Genomic DNA, 18609 nt, shown 5'->3' with positions numbered 1-18609 from the left:
CCCAAAACGCTCCCTAGTGCCACCCCTGTTCAGGGCACTCCACTCTGCTGTCTCTCCCTCAGGAGCTCTGTGCTGGCTGCACGTTCCCTGCCCACCCCACAGCACAAGGATCCTGAGGGAAAATGCAGCAGAACAGAGTTCTCCAAGGAGAGGCAGCACTTGGAGGGACTTAAGGGGCTATTAGCCACCCCAAAATTCACCTTAGCCCCCCCTCATAACCACCCCTCCAAGCACTGCCACCCACTACATACAGCTAAGCCCGCCTTGCTCCAGCCCATTCCTAGCCCAGCCTACTGGGAAGAGGCTGGCACTGTCCCTAGCCCCAAGCCCGCAGAAGGCATCCTGCCTCCATCCACCGTACAAATCAAAGCTGGCACATGCGCCCCATGCCTCCCCCAGGGGTGCATGCAGCAGCAGAGAAGTTGAAGTCATTTTTAGGGTTAGCAGGCTACTATTGGTGATTCATCCCAGAATTTGCTGCCATTATAGTCCCATTGACTGACCTGCTGGGGATAGGAGCACCTCAAAAAATCCAGCGGTCACTCAAGTATGAGGCAACATCTAGGACAGTAAAACAGCTGCTATGCAGTGTGCTGATCCTGCACAGCCCAGACTTAACAAAGGAGTTCATATTCCAGATGAAAGCCTCAGAGTGAGTCATGGGGGCTGTTCTCTCCCAGGAGTTTGAAGATGGAGAACAGCACATCTTGTATCTCTGCAGAAAGTTCCTGCCCCAAGAGCTGAAACGTGCTGCGATAGCAAAGGAGAGTCTAGCAACTAAGTGGGTAGTTGAGATGCTCTGTTATTACCTCCCAGGGGTCCGTTTCCTTCTGGTCACTGAACATGCCCCTTTAACATGGCTTAATACTATGTGGAAAGCCAATCCCCAATTGATGAGAGAGTACCTGTCCCTGCAGGCTTTTGATTATTCAGTACACGACCACCCTGGGACTACACATGCAAATGCAGACTTCTTCTCCTCGTGGGAGGGGATGTAAAAATGGAAGAGTGTATCCTGGACTCCACTCTTGGGAGGGGCATGTGTAACATAGTGCATGGTTCAGGGGCTGAAGTCCAGCTGCAGGGGGTTAAAAGTACTAGTCCGTCTGCCTAGAAGTGCTGGGCCAGCTGACATAGATGAGTGGCTGACCCTGAAAGCTCTCAGAGAAACAGTACTTGGAAGGAGGGAAGCTAAGAAGAGAGGCAACACTGAAGCACTGTGGTGAGGCCATTGCCCTGGATAGGAGAGGGGGAGGTTCTTATCCTGTTTAGTTTGTGGTTACAAGAAACAAGTCATTGGTGTTGATAGGATCAAACTTTGAAACACAAAGATGAACCTGAACCTTACTGCCGTTCAGATCCAAATCCACATTCTATTTCTTTGACCTGGCTTTCCCACAGCTTGCTTACTGATGCATGCTTTGATATACTTTGTTCCCCTTGAGGACAGATTTGAATAGTTCATTTTTACTTTGATGCCTTAAAACACCTTTTTTTCATCATTTAAACCCTAGGTCATGTTTAGAAACCTAGGTGATTGGTATAATTGAAGAATTAAGAATTAAATGTTTCAAAACATGAGTTATATGGAACATTTCCATATTATTTTAGACTAATTATATACAATATGACTACTTTGCTTTAATGTTTTTGTAGATACATACATATGCTATCAGAGGTACTAAAATGAAACTGAAAAGCATAGTTGTACATAAAAATGGCCACCTTGAATAGCTCAAAGACAAATGTTGCAGCTTTTATTTGCATGGAATAATACCTTACTCCAAGTTGAGTAGTCGCAGACGTATCTAGTCATAGGAACAATCAGTTTGTATTATATCTTACAGAAAAGGGCTATCTATATGTTTGTAGGACTGTCCCTGAGGCAGCTCAGGAGAAAGAATGTGATAGAGAGATTGTGTGACCCAAGGACCTTCAATCTCCCTGCTGCTCTGTGGATGGAGTAAACTGGAGCAGGTCTATTAGAATACGCTCCTGACCATTATGCTGCCAGTCACTTTGGAGGGCAGAAAAGGTTCTGCTTGCTCCCTATCTTTTCTCCCGTTCCAGAGAAATGAGTTCAAGGAAGCCTGTTTGTTTATCAGACATAGTAGTGTGGTTCATTTTTGCAAGGGGCTGGCTTCTGCCTCCTCTACTCGCTTGACATGGTAAATGCCATGTTCTGCCTCTCATTAAGCTTCTACTTGATTTCTGCCAGGGTACATGGAGGCCCCAAGTAAATTAACTTCCCAGCTGTATTGAGTTAGCTAACCTCAAAACTTGCAACATTCAAAGCATTTCCTGTAATAAGAATAAGAAAGTACAAGGCAATAGTGCAGGTTCTGAGGTAATCCTATATCTGCAGTATTTGCAACTCTATGTTGCCACAGCCTTAAACAGTACAGTTCTCTAACTATTCAGAAGACTTTCCCTACATCTAAGCACTGCAAGTGTCAGCCAAACCTAAAAATATGATTGTACTTAAAAGAACACAAAAGTACACACTTTGTCTGAGCTGTGCCCCATTCATGAAGCATGCTACAGGAATAGTAACACTTGCATGCATTCCAAATTGTTTGGCATGTAATTTGGCTTGTTTTCTTTTCCTAAAATAAAAACTTTCTTGTCACTACTGAAGAACTATAGTTCAGCCCTTCTGTTTCCTAATGATCCTTCTTTCTCTCCAAGACTCAATCCCTCATCCTCCAAACTGAAGTTATAATAGAATTCCCTTCGGAGCTTCCCTACCTGGTTTAGAAATTGGCCAAGAAGCAACCATTCTTGGGCAGTGAGCTGGAAGTTGAGAAAAGGTTCCTTCCTTCCTATGTCCTTGTGACAAGGTATTTGTCACGCCATGAGTGCTTCTGCTGTGGCCTCGAACTTGCATTTTAGCAGCCATATGACCCTAGCCCCCAAGAAAGGGTTGAATATTAGGCAATGCTACCAGACTACAATAGTAGTTCCCAACCTAGTTAAGGAAGTCATGCTATTTTTAATCCATCATAAGATACAAGAAGGGAATATATTTGATAGAGGAAAAAAGATTTAATGTAACTACAGAACTAAATAGTGTTAGTAACTAATAGAGATGCATGATAGTACATGATCATACCAGCTTCATTAAGCATTCTTTTTAACAGCCCCTGGCCGCTAGGAAATTTACATCAAGGGATGTCAGATTTTCTAAAAAAAGAGGCAATGCAAAGCATCATAGGGTGCATCTACATGTGCACTTAACTGTGCATTAGATTAATTTCTTGTGGTCTAAAGCATTAGAGCCTACATGTGCAAACTAATTTTTGCTGCTGTAAGATAGTACTGTCCCTGGCTTACGGTGGCTGTCAGGGACAGTATTATCTTACAGTGGCAAAAATAACTGCACCTAAATGCATGTGTAAACATTGACCCTGGCATAAACTGCATGCACTCAGCCCAGGCAGCCAGGGGCCAGGCTCCTGCCTGTCACCTAGCCACACAGCTCCATTCTTTGGGCACTCTTGTGCCTGAGCCAGCCCCTCTGCCTCCCAATGCCACAATCAGAGCCAGGAAATGGCCCCCTGAACCTGCTGCCAGCCCAAGGCTGCTCCATCCCAACTCAAAGTGTTGCTGTCTCAAGCACATGTGCTGATTTTGTACCCAGCAGTTTAGTCTATTCAAAGAACTTGTACCATATATTTCCTACAGCCTACAGAAAACAACAGTTTAAAATCAAAGGATGAATTGTTAGGTACTATAACACTGAATGTTCTTTTGAAGCTGGTGTCTGAATATAAAGGTATGTAAGTCATAGTTAAGAGATCAGTACATTGATTTAAATAAGAATTGACCTAAATTTTCACTCGGACACTACAAATCTGAGCTTCACTTTTTCTGACGTTTGAAAATGTGATAAAGTTCTTTAAAAAGTGTTTCTTTACTTTCCTGTTGTCTATAAGGAACAGAAGTATCACAAAACCTTCCCAAATTACAAAAGAAAATGAAGCTAGGTCTAGAAGGCTTAAAATGCCAGCATAAATTAAAAGAATCTTCTTGGAAGTCAAAGTATAAGTCAGGTTAGTATTGGATTCACAGAAACACCATCAATCTTGCAAGACAGTCTCTTTTCATATGCCATCAATTACCAGTAATTATCCCTTAACAGCAGTTACTTTAAAAAAACCGAAATCTTGAATCTTAGCAGGAAAACAAATGTAATGTTCAATTGCTAAATATTTTTTTCCTTTGACTTGATCTTACATTTGAAAAGTTTCCCTGTATTACAGTATAATCTGTGGTATGCAAGGACATGACTATATTATATAATAATAATCCTTGCCCTGGAGATAGGTTATGTCTAAGGTTCCTATACACAATTATTGTTTTCAGATGCCATTTCTAATACGTCATAGATTAACGTCCGGACTAGATACTTTTATTGGTTACAATAGGGTAGTTTCAATCCAGTAACATACCTGCCAAGAAATTTCATTGTGCTATTTAAAACTTGACAGTAGATAAACTAGAATTTCTTGGCTCAGTGGACTTTCTGTATCCATATCATTACAAGGTATTATTTGTTATCTGCTGACAGGGGCTTCATACTGTTTAAAAAACAAAACAAACCAAAAAACCCAGAATATTAATGGTCAGGTGGGGTCAGAAAAGACTTTTAAGGACCACCAGTCAGATTAGTCAAATGGCATAAATTAGTGTAGCCCCATTAATTCAATGACTTTCTGATGTGGATTTCAAAGAACCTATGCTGAATTATAGCAGCTAGGGAAATGCTTCTTTATTTGCAGATCAACTTAATAACTTGGCTGTGGACCAAATCCTGCAATTAACTGGGTGCATCTACACATGCACTTTAATGAGTAGTAGAGTATTTTACTGTGCATTAAAATGTCGTGTAAAAACAGTAACATTACACTATGCACAGTAAAATAGTCTACTGCACATTAGGCATTAGTAAAAGAGTGTGCAAATGCACTACTTCAAATTAGTACAGCCTAGTACCTCACACTGCAGATACTAAATTTAATAAGCATTAGAAAAGGCACATTAATATATGTGTAGATGTGCTCACTGAACAGTCCTACTGAAAGGAATGGGCTTGCATGAGTAAGGAGTAGGGAAGGGCTTAGCTGTCTTAAATGGGATTCAGGTGGCCCTTAAACCCATCTGTACCCAAAACTGTGATTGAGTTGTGGCCTGTTCACCAGATGCCTAGCCCTGCAAGTATCTAAAACTGCCTAAGTACTTCCCTGTTCAGCTTCAAAGCTCTCTAGTTGCTTGCAGTCCTGCTTACTGTGCATGACCAGGACTGCTTTTGGTTGAAAGCTAGGCATCTAGGACATTTATACATGTACTTTTGATGTGTCTGAAATCCAGTGCGTTGGAGCAAACACAATTGATTGAGTCTGCGGAGCACGAGAGCTGACATACCCGGTGCTGCATTGCATACATTCGTATAAACAACAAAATACACATCAACATGCAGAAAATGATGGAAGTGCACTTTTGAACTTAAACACCTTTGATGCATTTTAGTTCAAAAGTGCGCCACTGCCACTTTCACAGAACAAAAGTGTGTGTGGGGGGAAGGGGCGGAGGGAAAAGGAAAAAGAAAGAAAAGAAAAAACAGCTAAAGGAGATGATGTTGGTTGCCTTGTTTGTATCGATGTACTGGTTACAACACTCACCCAATCAGACCAGGGTTATAGGCAATCTATGGATCCGAATCGAATCAGGGGACCAATTAAAAGGTCTGAATCGATTCAAAGATCTCCAAATCAATTCAGAAAAGATTTGGAGAGCTTCAGCAACTCGGGCAGTCCCTGCTGGCTGCAGCGGGGAGCTGGACCCAGACTCTGAGCTGGTAGGTAGAGGGGGCAGGAGGAGAAGGGAGGGGATCGTAGAGGGACCCCTGCCAGGCCCATCCCCAACTTGCTCCCCCAGCCCCCACTGACCCCCCACCTTTCCCCCAGCACCCCTCATGGCCCCAGCTCCCAGCCCTTTAAAAAAAAAAAGCCCCCATTTATTGGCTGCTGCCCAACAGGGGAGTGATCCCCACTGCCCTCCACCTCCTCGTGCCACATGGAGGGCTCTGCCATGAGCCCCCTGCCTGCCTGAGCTCCAGACCTTTTAAGAAGAAAACCTCCCAGCACTCAGTGGATCCTGCATTGGCCTTGGGGCTTCTGGGAGTCCGTGCAGAACCCAGCAGTGGGGATCGACCCCCCCTCCACCTGGCAGCATTGAGTGAATGCGGGCTTTTTTTTTTCTTTTTCTCAAAGGGCCAGGAGCTGGGGTGGGTAGGGCAGCCATTGCTGGGGCTGAAAGAACAATCGGGGGGGGCTCGTGACAGAGCCCCCTTCATGGCTGGGGGACAGCAGGGATTTCCCCCTGCCTGGCAGCAGCAGGTGAGTGTGGGGTTTTTTTAATTTTTTTTTTTCCAAAGAGTCAGGAGCTGGGGCAGGTGGGGCAGGCATTGAGAGTGGGCGGAGGATGGGGCCTGTGTGATTCAGAGATTCAGCTGATTCATCACCAGCCAAATCTCCAAATCAGATTCAGGTGAATTGATTCAGGACAGTGATTTGAATCACTGTCCCCTGAATCAGGTGAATCCAAAGCAAATACTAGCCGCTTTGTACAGGCCTAGTTCAAATGCTGAATCCTGTCACTGTAAACCAGGGGCGGGCAATTATTTTGGGTGGAGGGCCGCTTACCCAGTTTTGGCAGGCTGTTGAGGGCCACATGGGTAGCCCCGCCCCTTGACACATGCCCCATCCCCTGGCCACCATCTTGGGACCAATGTCCCAGGGCTAGCACTGGTGGGGCCCAAAGCAGGGTGCAGGTAGGCAGGGGTCTATGGAGCCAGGCTGGGCCGGCACCAGCAGGGAGAGGGGGGAGCTTGCCCAGCTCCATAGAGCCCTTGCCAGTTGGGACCCTGTGCTCCAGCCACCCTGCTCTGGGCCCCGCCGGCACTGGTGCCAGGACGCTGGTGCAGGCCCCATGTTCCTGCTGGGTCCCCACCCACTCTCCCAGTGCCCCCAGCCCCACGGTACAGGCATGGGGCAGCACACAGCCCTGAACCCCTGCTCACCAGCAGGGAAGAAGCTGGCACTGAGCACAGGAAAAAGTGGCACCTCGCCTGCCCCATGGCCAACACTCCTTGCTGCAGGCACTCACAGCCCACGCAGGGCTGTCTGGAAAAGCACAGGCAGCCTTACGCGGGCTGCGAGTGGCTACAGTGCAGGACGCTGGCCATGGTGCAAGCGAGGGGCTGCTTTTCCCCACACTCAGCACCAGCTTGTAACCCACCCCAGAGCTCATGCACTGGGCAGCCCACAGGCGGTGGTGGCAAACACTGCCCAGCATGGCAAGCGGGGGTGGGGGCTGCAGCTGCTGTTGCCACGCACAGCCCCAACGGGCAAACCTGGAGCTGGCATGGGGCCCAGCCTGGCAGCGGGGCTGGGTTACAGGGTGGTGCTGAGCACTGGGGGTGGGGGGATGCAGCCTCTCCCCACCCCATGCCCAGTGCCCCGTGCTGAAGCTACTTGCAGCCCCCCTGGGGCTGCCTGTGTCTGCTCCAGACAGCCCTGCATGGGCTGCAAACGGCTGCAGCAGGGAGCATCAGCCATGGGGCAAGCGAGGGACCACTTTCTTCCATACTGGGAAGAAGCAGGGAAAGAGCCCAGGGAAAAGTTGAGTGTGGAGTGGGAAAAGCAGCTCCTTGCCTATTCCATGGCCAGCACTCCTTGCTGCAGGCAATCGCAGCCCAAACGGGGCTGTCCAGAATAGGTACAGGCAGGCTGCAAGCAGCTGCAGCATGGGGCACCAGGCATGGGGTGGGGGTGGGGCCACTTCCCCCTCCCCACACTCCTTCCCTGCCCAGGGTCCCCCCCGCCCTTCTCCTCCCCCCCCCCCTTACCTGCGGTTCCGGTCCGGGGCAGCTACGTGCTCCCAGGCCAGAAATCCCAGCAAGGGGGGCGAGGCCGGGCAGGTTCTATTGTTGTGGGAGCTCGCCGGGCTTCCCCTGGGTCCTACTGCCTTAGGTTCCTGTCATTTTTGACAGGAACTAAGGGCAGATGAATATTAACTTTTTACATTTTTTTTTTTATGGGCCCCACAGGCTGGATAGAATGGCCTTGTGGGCTGGTTCTGGCCCACGGGCCGTATTTTGCACACCCCTGCTGTAAACTGTTATTTAATCCCTAAAAGACATACAGGACAAGACTTTTTTCCAACTATTAGGAGTCTAAATGGACGTAAGTACAACTCTCTTCCATCCTGCTCAAGTCCCTGAATCACACTTAGAAACCTAAATTCACTCAAATGCCCGATGATGGAATAGAATACAGACCATGATGTTTACAAAAAATAATGTGCAGAGTAACATAAAATAATGGTGACTGTAAAAAGTGTAATGAGTTGAAGTTTTGAATCTATGACGTCTAACTTGTAAAGGTGGATATGAATGTATGAGCAGATGGGTGTTTATATCCACAATTCTGCTGTGATTCTGGTTGGCTTTTCTCATGGTAGCTGTTTCATATTCAAAACAAATAGATAGATAGTTTTTTGTTTTGTGAGCATATATTTTTCCTGAAGACAGTCTATGAAAAATCACCAATAGAAAAATAGGACTGAAATAGCCCTGAGGAGGTCAGGTAGCCTCACCACTTGCTCAGAACAGGAGCATTATCATTTAAACTATTCCAGATAAAAGTTTTTCTAAACTATACTGAAAAACCTCCCCCATCTGTCTAAAAGAATCTGTTCCGGTACATAGTCTTCCTCACAGTTAGAAGGTTCTTCCGCATATTAAACCTAGATATTCCTGCATAAGTCCACTACTACTTCTCCTGTCCACAGTAGACAAATAGCAACTGATTATCATCATCTTTTATAACTTTTTTTTTTTTCTGGTCAATCTCTCCTCCCACTTTTCCCTTCTCTAGCCTAAATAATTCCAGTCTTTCCACTGGTACTCAAGTATCATGTATTCAAGACCTCAAATCATGTTTGGTTCCCCCACCTCACTCCAGGACTCTTCAATTTGTCCACGTTTTTCTTAAAGTGTAGTGCCTGAAACTGGACACAGTACACCAGGTGAGTCCTCACCAGTATAGAACAGAGCACAAATATTGTGTGCCCATAACTTGAATGTGACGCTCTTACTGATACATCCAGCATGCTATTAACTATTTTGCAACAATATTATACCCTTAAATCTTATATTCATATCACTTTGCCCTATAGTGCCCCCCACCTCCCACTCAGTCATGTTGCCCTTCTTCCTCCTGATTTGTCCCATTAATAAAGCATATTTTAAGGGACTGACCATGAATGAATGAATAAATAACTCTTCAAGAAAAAAATCAAGCTTGGAAGACTGTTGAGAAAGTTATGAGCTTGTGAAAGGGAGTTGTGATCTATTTGTGTTTTGCAACATTGAGATATCAGCTGAGGTAACCTGGTATCATCAGCAAACAACAGAAAAGAGATAAAAGAAGGCAGTAACCTCAGTGTCTTGATAGTCTCATTTTTGTCTTTTATTTGGTTGAGAGCTAATATTGGACACAGACACACAAATAACTGGTGAACTCTTGGTCAGATTGATCTCAATTGGTGTTTTACCATTGTCTTCAACAGAGCTATGATTTCACCCAGGGTATGCTAAAAATAATAGAACATTAATATTATTTTCTTCCCTTAGCAAGCACAATTCCAGCAAGGTATACAAACTTCTAGAAGATGTTGCAGGTAGTTGTGTTATGTCAAAGTCCAAGGAGGCTTTTGCACTGGCAAAAACGACAACATAAAAAGCATCAAACATTGGGGGGTATTATTATGATCACATGTAAAGATTCTTTAACATAAGATCTGCTTTAGTAAACAACTCATCTCAGATGCTGAAACAATTTCTTTCTTAACACAGATTTAATAAGCTCCAAAGCAATCCAGTTGAGTCTATTTATATAGTAGGAATGGTCTTGAATACGCTTCCTAAGACGACATCTACTGTACAGTCTCTAATCTTCTAATATGAAATATAAGTAAGTAAATTATATTTAAGCAATGGCTCTTTTGGCAAATATTAACTAAAAATAATTAAAATTTTGATGATATTCTTTCTCCCTTTCTTATTCTTTATTTGTCCATCTATGTGTAATAATGTAAAATAATTTTAAGATTCTTTATGAATTTCTGCATGAATGATTGATTTATACTTTTCTTAGATTAGTAGGGGTTTAAGGTTCTGTCATATGTACCTGGAAAGATGAACTTCACTAGACTTGCTGTAAAGTCCTAGATTTGACCTCTGACTCTAAATGACTAAGTTTGAACTCTGCTTCTGCTATTAGTTACCATATTTTTAAATATCAATAGAATTGCTGGCAATGCATGTTATTTTCTTATGTGAGCCATATGTAAAATAAAACTGGATCCTGTAAGCAACTGCAAACAGGTATAGTGAAGGTCCAAGAATACACAGCAGCCATATATCATGAGTTACAGTTGAAAAACAAAGGAACCACATATTATTTCAAAAGTAATTTTCACTGCATTTGCATGAAGTCCTTGTTTCAATCAAATCTGTCCATTTTAATGGCAGCTGTACAAACACAGGTTTTCAAGTTCTGTGCAGATGATGTCTTTACCATTGTATATTAAAGTAATTCCTGTAGAGTTTGCTGGTGTCAACATATACTACAGGGAAGTATAGGTTTTTAAATCTTACAGAGCATACATGCTCCATTAGGGTGTACCTGACAAAATAAGCCTGAGTGTTGAAAAACCAATACAAGTGTATCCTCAAATATTAATTTATTGGAAACCTAAAGATTCTCATTCAAAGAACCCAAATGGTTCTCTCTCTCTCAACCTGCATAAAGACAAAAAAAATCCCCTAGCACCATCAAAACCACAAAAAGAAAAATTTGAATCATTACTGTGGAATGACCTCACTAAACCCATGTCAAGAAAAACAAAAACACGTAAAGTAGAATTTATTATTCTTTACATGAACAGTGTAACTGTATGAGATTAACGCTGAGGACATTCATGGAATTTTTTGACTCTTCATAGAAAAGCTAAATGGTTTTATATTTTATACTTTATCCAAGTCTAAGCTCAAATTTTAGGGAGACACTTTTTTATTGGTAAAACAACAACAAAAAATCTCTCAAAAAAGAAATGTCATATTTGTAGACTATGGTTCTTATCCAATGAAGCACTTAAACACACACTTAGCTTTAAGCTTGGGAGGTATCCTGTGGAGTTTCATAAGATTATTCCCATGCTTAAAGTTAAATGTGCTATACAGTTTGCTGGGCAGTGGCCTAAATATAACTGTCTTTCAGAAATGAGCAGTTCAGTGCTGGTGAAGGGAATTAATGGCATTTTTGCTTGCACTTTTATTTACAAATTGTATGAAGTATGAAATACTGAAAGTCTATTAATTAAACTGCATGAAGTGATAAAGCTATTGTGTACTGGAGTGTCCAAATTTGTTTTTTGGCAAGTATAGGTATCAGAACTATTTGCAGCCAAAGAAAGTACTTACTGATTGCAGAGTCATAGGAGGTTGAGTTGTATTCATCTCGGATACGAGGAAATGGTGAGAGGTAAGCATGCGTGCAATTTTTAGAAGGTGGCTGGTTGGCTAGGAAAAAGAAGAAAAAGGTTAAACATTAATGTTTATGAAGATGCACTGCATCTTTTCCCAACAGAATAATTTAGAAGTCTGAAGTGTTGAGCTGAGTTCTACAGTCCAGTCTACAAGGCTGGTTTGTTTGGGGGGTTTTTGGACAAAATTTTATGAACTTTCATGTAAATTTTACTACAGCAAGAGAGGCAATATCCACTTTGGCCCCATTCCTATTGTACTAAATAGCTTCATACCAGAGATCAGTTCTACCCATTTTGCCTCCCTTTTAGTAATAGCCCTATCTGAGGAGAATGCCCAGCTAGGGCAGGTTAAAGGAAACTTTATGCTGCCCTAAAGTAGAATGATTTTAGTGACAGCCAGAATATAGTTCAATAAAGTTATACGTACATGCTTTTCTAAGGCCTAAAGGTGAGATCCAGAGAGTGTTTGTAAAATGAACTTAAGCAGAATATTAGTGCCTCAGTCCAGAAAAGTGGTCCAGAAAACCCCCATACCATCAGGCACCAAACCCCTTATTCACCATCTGATGCCTACATTTCAGACCACCAAGTTCCATAAGTAACCTCAGCTTAGGTTTCTGAGCAAGCACTGAATCATTCGAGTCTGAGCAGCCTAGTTCCTGCCTATGCTCTGTTGCGATACAAACATGAGATGCAGTGGCAATTAAACTCTACCAAAGTCTCCAGGGAGGCCTAATCCATTAGGTGCGCTGAGAAGGCCTAATGCATACCAATAACACAAAGCACAGTATCCACAGTCACTTCCATTCAAAAGAATGGCTGGAGAAGGAATCTGCCCCCCTTAAGTAACTTAATCATTATAGCAACCATCTAAAAAATGGGAGACATGTTCTAGGCCCCCCTCAGCCCAGAAGGATTCAACTACATCTCTTACTTTGCAGAAATTACCCCAACAGGAGAGCTGTGTAAGAGGGAAAACATCCACTCCCACTGTTGAAGTAGCTGAGCCACTCCATAGAGTAGAATGCAAGTGGCAGTGGAAGTACTGTTTAGTGGTTAAGGCACTTAGACAAGAGAGGGAGTTCTAGGGCAGGGGTGGGTAAAATGTGGCCCTCGGACCAGATGTGATCTGCCAGACTATTGTATCCAGCCCATGGGGCCCCTAAAAATTTAGAAAATTAATTTTTATCTGCCCCTGGCTGCCTGTCATGCAGCTCTCGATGGCTTGCCAAAACTCAGTAGGCAGCCCTCCACCTGAAATAATTGCCCACCCCTGATCTAGGGTCTGGTCCCTGAAAGCTTATTTCTGCTTTTTATCCTATAGCTGTCTAAATACATTAAGAATCCTTCATGGGAACTGAGGCTATAACCCAGGACTCATACCTCCCAGGAATTGTGGAGTCAGGTTCCCATTTCATTGTTCTCTGTCTGGCTCCATGATCCTGCATTCTTAGCTAGACAATGACCCAGCTTCAACCAGCTAGATGGTTCAATATTGCACTGGTTAGGATACTCTCATATGCGTGCTAAGGATGGTCTAGAACCCAGCTCTCTCGTTGGCGAAGTTCTCTGCTTGTTAGGCTGTTATAGTAAACTTAGGTACCACTACTACTACTGTCTTTCTAAAAAGCATTAGGTACTGCCTGTTATGGGCCAACTCTCAGGAAAGAAATCTGAACTCAGGATCCTAAGTGGATGGAGGGACTTAAAACGCAGCCCTGAATCAGGGCAGCGAGATAAACCAAAAGCTGTGAAAAAGTCTGTGTTTTCAACCAAAGTCTATGGTGCCAATCTCTCCCGGAAAAAAGATGCTTTCATTTTTCCCAGTCTCAAATGTTTATAAAAGGCCTATCACCTTCATTCTTCCCTGTGCATGATGAATATTCACTAGATTAAATGGATTAAATATTTCAAACTTTCAAATGCCGAATGTTCTTGACAATTTCAAGGCTTATAAGTTTCAAGGGAAGTTAGCTACAGAAGGCATTACATGTGTTACCTAATGTTGAATGACATGGATAGCAAAACATGGCACATTGAGGTTACATCTGCACAGTGCAGCTCTTCTCCAACCTTCCAGTTGTCACAAGCTCTGTGGAAATCCAGTAAGGGGTTCTATGATTGAGAGATGGACCAAGAGCAATGAAAGGGACTGTTACCAGCCTACTTATGGGAGATTCCTGATGGTAAATGCAGTTACAAAAAGTGCTGCCTTCAAGAAGTGTATTCGTAGAAGACATCAGATGGTGCTTTGTACCTTAGTACCTCTCAGCAACCTTTCAGCTGGTGTTTTTATGTCCTGATGATATTCTAGAGTTCATTTAGATCTCAAATCATTGGCATATTTTAGGAGAGGGATTCTTCTGATCTGTCCTTTAGTGAGGGTAAACTCAATTTCCTCTTAACCCCACCCATCCCCCACCAGAAAATTTGAGAGTGGAATATAATGGATTTTTTCTAACTTTATGTTTCATTCTGTTTTGCTTCCTACAAGCTTGTTAAAGAAAGCAAGTAGTCAGTTACCAGGACAATCTTTTGCAGTTTGTTGTTAACTGATAACTTGAAGGTGACTTTTTCTTATCCATAACTAGACTAACAGACAGAGTTGGGGTATATGCAAGCATGGTTTTGTTCTTTTTTTGTCTTTTTCAGTTAAGTCATTGCCTGTCACAGGTTTATTAGTAATGTAACTAAGGAACTTGGCTACCACAGAGCTAATCCAAACCAATGATAAGCAACCAAACAAACCAACAAACCAAAAAAAAAATCAGCTTTTACAACGCAGTGGTAAGGGGAATGCAAAAAAGTTAAAAAGTCACTTACTGTACCAGAATTTCCAAATGTTAGTAGTGTTCTCCCCTACATCACTAAACCAGCACCTCCAGAAGAAACCTTCATGGTGGAAAGTGATCTTTTCCTCCTATACAAAACAAACATAATTTTTGCAGCCTGAGTCAAGACAGGTAGCTGAGAGAATCAAGTCCTATTGAATATAGGTGAAAAGCTGAAAAAATAATAAAATGCACCCTATCTGCCTGTTGATTATTTCAAAAAAGCCTGTATACTTATAGCTCCTTTTGTAAGAACCTCAGGCTGCATTTTGTGATTCTGTACGTAAGTTTCAGTACAGAAGTTCTTGCTACCTGAAGAAAGAGATAAACATATCTCTGAACTCATAGAGGTCATTATTATGAAGAAGAAATATACATACGAACCCCAATGTCATCTGGACCTCTTGTACACTTTCCACCTTCTGTAGCAAGAAGCCAGTAATCTGTTCCAAAGGCCACCAAAAAGAGCAAAATTCCCAGGGCCCCAAAGAAGCCTCCAAAAAATATTCCCACGTTCAGTTTCATTATTGATTTCTTTCCAGATGAATATGAATCAGGCTTAAAAATCAATCCATTCAAATAAAGGACAAAAAAAGAGAAATTAAGCTAGTTGATAGTTAATGCTGTCTGGACAATGAAGCCTCTGTCTGAAGAATTTTATCTTTCCTTGTCTTTCTTTCTCTGTAGCCCTGTGCCCTCTGGTTGATTTGTGTTCCATGGGGCTGACTTTAGGCCAACAGATGGAAAGGGCCTTCTATTTTAGGACACTGATAGAAGAGCTGTACTCTCTTCATTCGCAGGGCGAGAAGAGTCAAATATAGCTGACCTTCCCCCAACTATCCAGAGACAGGGATTGACTTGAAATATTATTGCAGCTGGTACATTGACATAAGTGGAAGGGAGAAGAAGCAGCAGCAATCTTATCATTCCAATGGGCTGAATTATAGCATAGTAACAGCAAGCACTTCCAGTATGTCAATGAGAACATTTCTTCTAACACTAACAGGAAAGAAAATACACACAACGCTGTGTAAGTTCCTGTAAGTCCTATATCCCTCAAAGGAATAAGAAGGAATCAGGTGCCCAAATTCTACTGAAAATAGGGTACTTAAATCCTACTGATTTCTTTGAAAAGTCCCAAATAAACTGTAACATTTTGCTTCAAATCCTCCTTATTTTAAAAGGGGAAAATTTGCACTTTTTACTTATTTCAGATTAATTCCTTATGTGATTTATATATTTAGATGTATAGACAATGTTAGAAAGCACCTCCCCAAGGCACTTTGCATATATAGATCCAAAAGGGCATATAATTCATAACATGTATATTATGAATCAATTTATGACAAATTCAAACAAAATAAACCACTGCAGGCACATAATAACTTAATCCACAAAAGGAATGCCAGCCCTTCTGTGAAGGAGAAGTATTGCTACCTGTCCTGAAGACCATTTCAGAATGTAATGAGGTAGTAAATTCCAAAATTTGAATCCCTCACAGGAAAACCCCTTCTTTTTATGCCAAGCAGACATTCCCAATAACCTAGAGCATGACATGCTCCCACAAAATGACACCGACCTGGCACAGTGCAGCAAACCTTCCAGATAAAACTCCATTGATTTCTTATCCTGGCAAGTTTGGAATCAAGGAGCTGTGGAAGCTACAACAACCAAAAACAGTCACAGAGAAACTTTTATTTTGAATTAGCTCGATGACCTGCTGCAGTTACAATCCATTCTGGATCTTACCTGGGTGTGCTTGGGGAGAGAGAATGGAAGAGACTCCCTGCATTTCCTACATCATACCCCCAAAAGAAAAAGCTGGAGATGGGATGTTTTTTTCAAGGTCTGAATAAGTTTTTACATAGCTAATGGGAATAACCAATATAATGTTTGCAGATTGTTAGAAAATGGTAGCAAAGAACCTATGTTAATTGAAGTTGTCCAGTGTGAAAGGACCAGAACAGTAAAAGCATATTACATTTACACATTTATTAATTTAGTTTTGTACTAAATTAACTTAATACACATGTGAGTGTGATATTCTTTTACTGTTCTGACCTTTTTACACTGGACAATTTAGACACATGACCATAAATTCAATAGATTCTTTACTATTGTTTCCTGTCTCCTGAAGGCACTGAAACTCCTACTTTTATCTGACCCCCGGAGTTCCCCATGTGTCCGGGAATTTTGCAGTGGGGGAGCAGTGCCCATTAACACAGGCACCCTTCCCACTGCCAAATCCCCAAGCTCCAATCTCTGCACAGCTGGTCAAAGGCAAGCTATGCCCCCTTTTCCCATGGGGCCAGGCCATACCTGCCCCCATTTCTGGAATGGAGTCAGGCCATGTCCTTGTCCCTCCCTGCAGGGCTACACACCATTCCCCCACGGGGTCACTTTGGGGCCTGGCTGCACTCCCTCCCCTCTCTGCTGAGCTGAGTCAGGGTCCTTTCCCCTGTGGGGTATGTTGGGGCCAGCCTGCCCCCTGACCACTCTGTTCAGCCAGATGGTGCCCATAATACCTGCCTGAGTGTTGAAACACTTCATGGATGGACTGGGCACTGCCAATCTGGCACCACTACTGTAATATCTTCAGAATAATGCCCGTCTATGTTGGGAATGAATCAGGAGCCATATCAAGACTTGCTTTTGGGATCCTATGACCCCAGCTGACTTCCTGCCCTTTGGGCAGGGGGCTGGACTCGATGATCTCCCGAGGTCCCTTCCAGCTCTAATGTCTATGAAATCTATGTCATGGTAAAGGTTCATATTTTCCACTCTTTCAAACTCACAGAAAATCTTCTGGCAATTTTTCTTTAATTCATTTAATTCTGATGGTTCATCATGAAGTAAGAAAAAAGTAAGGAAAGGAACAGAATTCCAATTATTCTTCTGAACCTTAAAACAAGTTTGGTCCCTGATTCATAATACCTAACACTCATAAATTTTCTCTAGGAAAACTAGAATTTTAAGAAAGAAAACTGGGCCAAAGTCATTTCTATATTACTAAATGATTTCCTACATAAATCAACTCCACCCATTTTGCCTAATTTGTATTAATTGCATTTCTTGTTTCTTAGGGAGGTAGACAGTGGTAAAGGACTTAATATAATGAATGGATTCAGATCTCATGTGATAAAACTGACAAATGCTGTCTGACTCATTTTTTTTTCAAATAGGCCTACAACTCACTCCTGCATGTTGCTATCCTTTTATATGCTTTTCCAAACAGCATCTGAGTACCTACCATGCATTTCAAAATAAAAATAACAATAGCAGTCTGCCTCTTTCTTTCTTCTTTGTCTGAAGGAGAAATAGCATGATTAGTTTATGGAGGAGGGTTGTCTGTTTGCTTGTTTATATTTGTGTGTGATTGATTGAATGTAGTGTGTGTATGTTGGGACTTGGCAAGTGTCTCCTTATCTGTGCTGGCAGATATGTCCATGATCTAAAAACAGCCTTTTATACTAGTTGCCTTTCACTGCTGCAGCAGCTGCTGAAAAAAATGTTCAAAGAGCTGAATCATTTTAAGACCTAATGGTCTACTTACTGCTTAAGGATATTTTTAAAAAGATGTGGAATATCTCAACCACTCTTGCAGATACTAATCTGCATTCACCATCCCAGCTAGAATATATTATATCCATATGATAAGGGATCCTGGGTGAAAAATAGCCACCAATTTTCGGGTTAAAAAAAGTAACCCAAAATCCACATTTTTCCATGATTAAAATGTAATGCCTGTAATACATAGATATACATATAGCGGTTTTGCATTTTGATCATATGGATTTTGGGTTACCTTTTTAACCTGAAAATTGGAGGGGGTTTTTAACCAGAGAAAACCAGGATCTCTGCATATGATAAAATGTATTCATAATGCTGGATGTACATACAGAGCTAAATTCACCAGGCCTAGGTTTCTTTTAAGCACATGCAGTTTACAGCCATCTAACCCTGGACTAACACTGCTCTTTGGAGTGATACTCCAGGAAGAAGGCCCACTGAGCAGGATTAGGGTCCCTCTAACAAATAGGGGAAATGGGATCTTTGCACGTAAGATGAGCTAACCCAATTAGAAAGGCTTTAAACTATGTTTAATGAGTGTTGGAGACAAAATCCCATGGGTAGATAAAGTGCAAGATGACCTGAATAAAGGCCC

General features: G+C 42.4%; 1 protein-coding gene across 2 annotated transcripts in view; it reads right to left on the bottom strand.

The window, feature by feature from the left end:
* The window catches only part of TMEM182 (transmembrane protein 182), a 47218-nt gene extending 29307 nt beyond the window's left edge, over positions 1–17911 (bottom strand). Inside the window, exons 1-3 of one of the 2 annotated variants that reach the window (XM_019529571.1) lie at positions 17695–17911; positions 14437–14533; positions 11549–11647 (exon numbers count right to left, since the gene is read on the bottom strand). In XM_019529571.1, the coding sequence (XP_019385116.1) occupies positions 11549–11647; positions 14437–14533; positions 17695–17697 (199 nt within the window). In that variant the 5' untranslated portion in view covers positions 17698–17911. Of the gene's footprint in view, positions 1–11548; positions 11648–14436; positions 14534–14828; positions 15279–17694 lie in introns of those variants that run through there. The other variant, XM_019529570.1, reaches the window with a different exon arrangement.
* Between the last annotated feature and the right edge of the window lie 698 nt (positions 17912–18609).

The sequence above is a fragment of the Crocodylus porosus genome, unplaced genomic scaffold (genome assembly GCF_001723895.1).
Source record: "Crocodylus porosus isolate Cpor-Errol unplaced genomic scaffold, CroPor_comp1, whole genome shotgun sequence".
NCBI classification, from domain to species: Eukaryota; Metazoa; Chordata; order Crocodylia; family Crocodylidae; genus Crocodylus; species Crocodylus porosus.
Note: the sequence above shows the minus strand (reverse complement) of the source record. Positions and strands in the feature narration are given on the sequence as shown.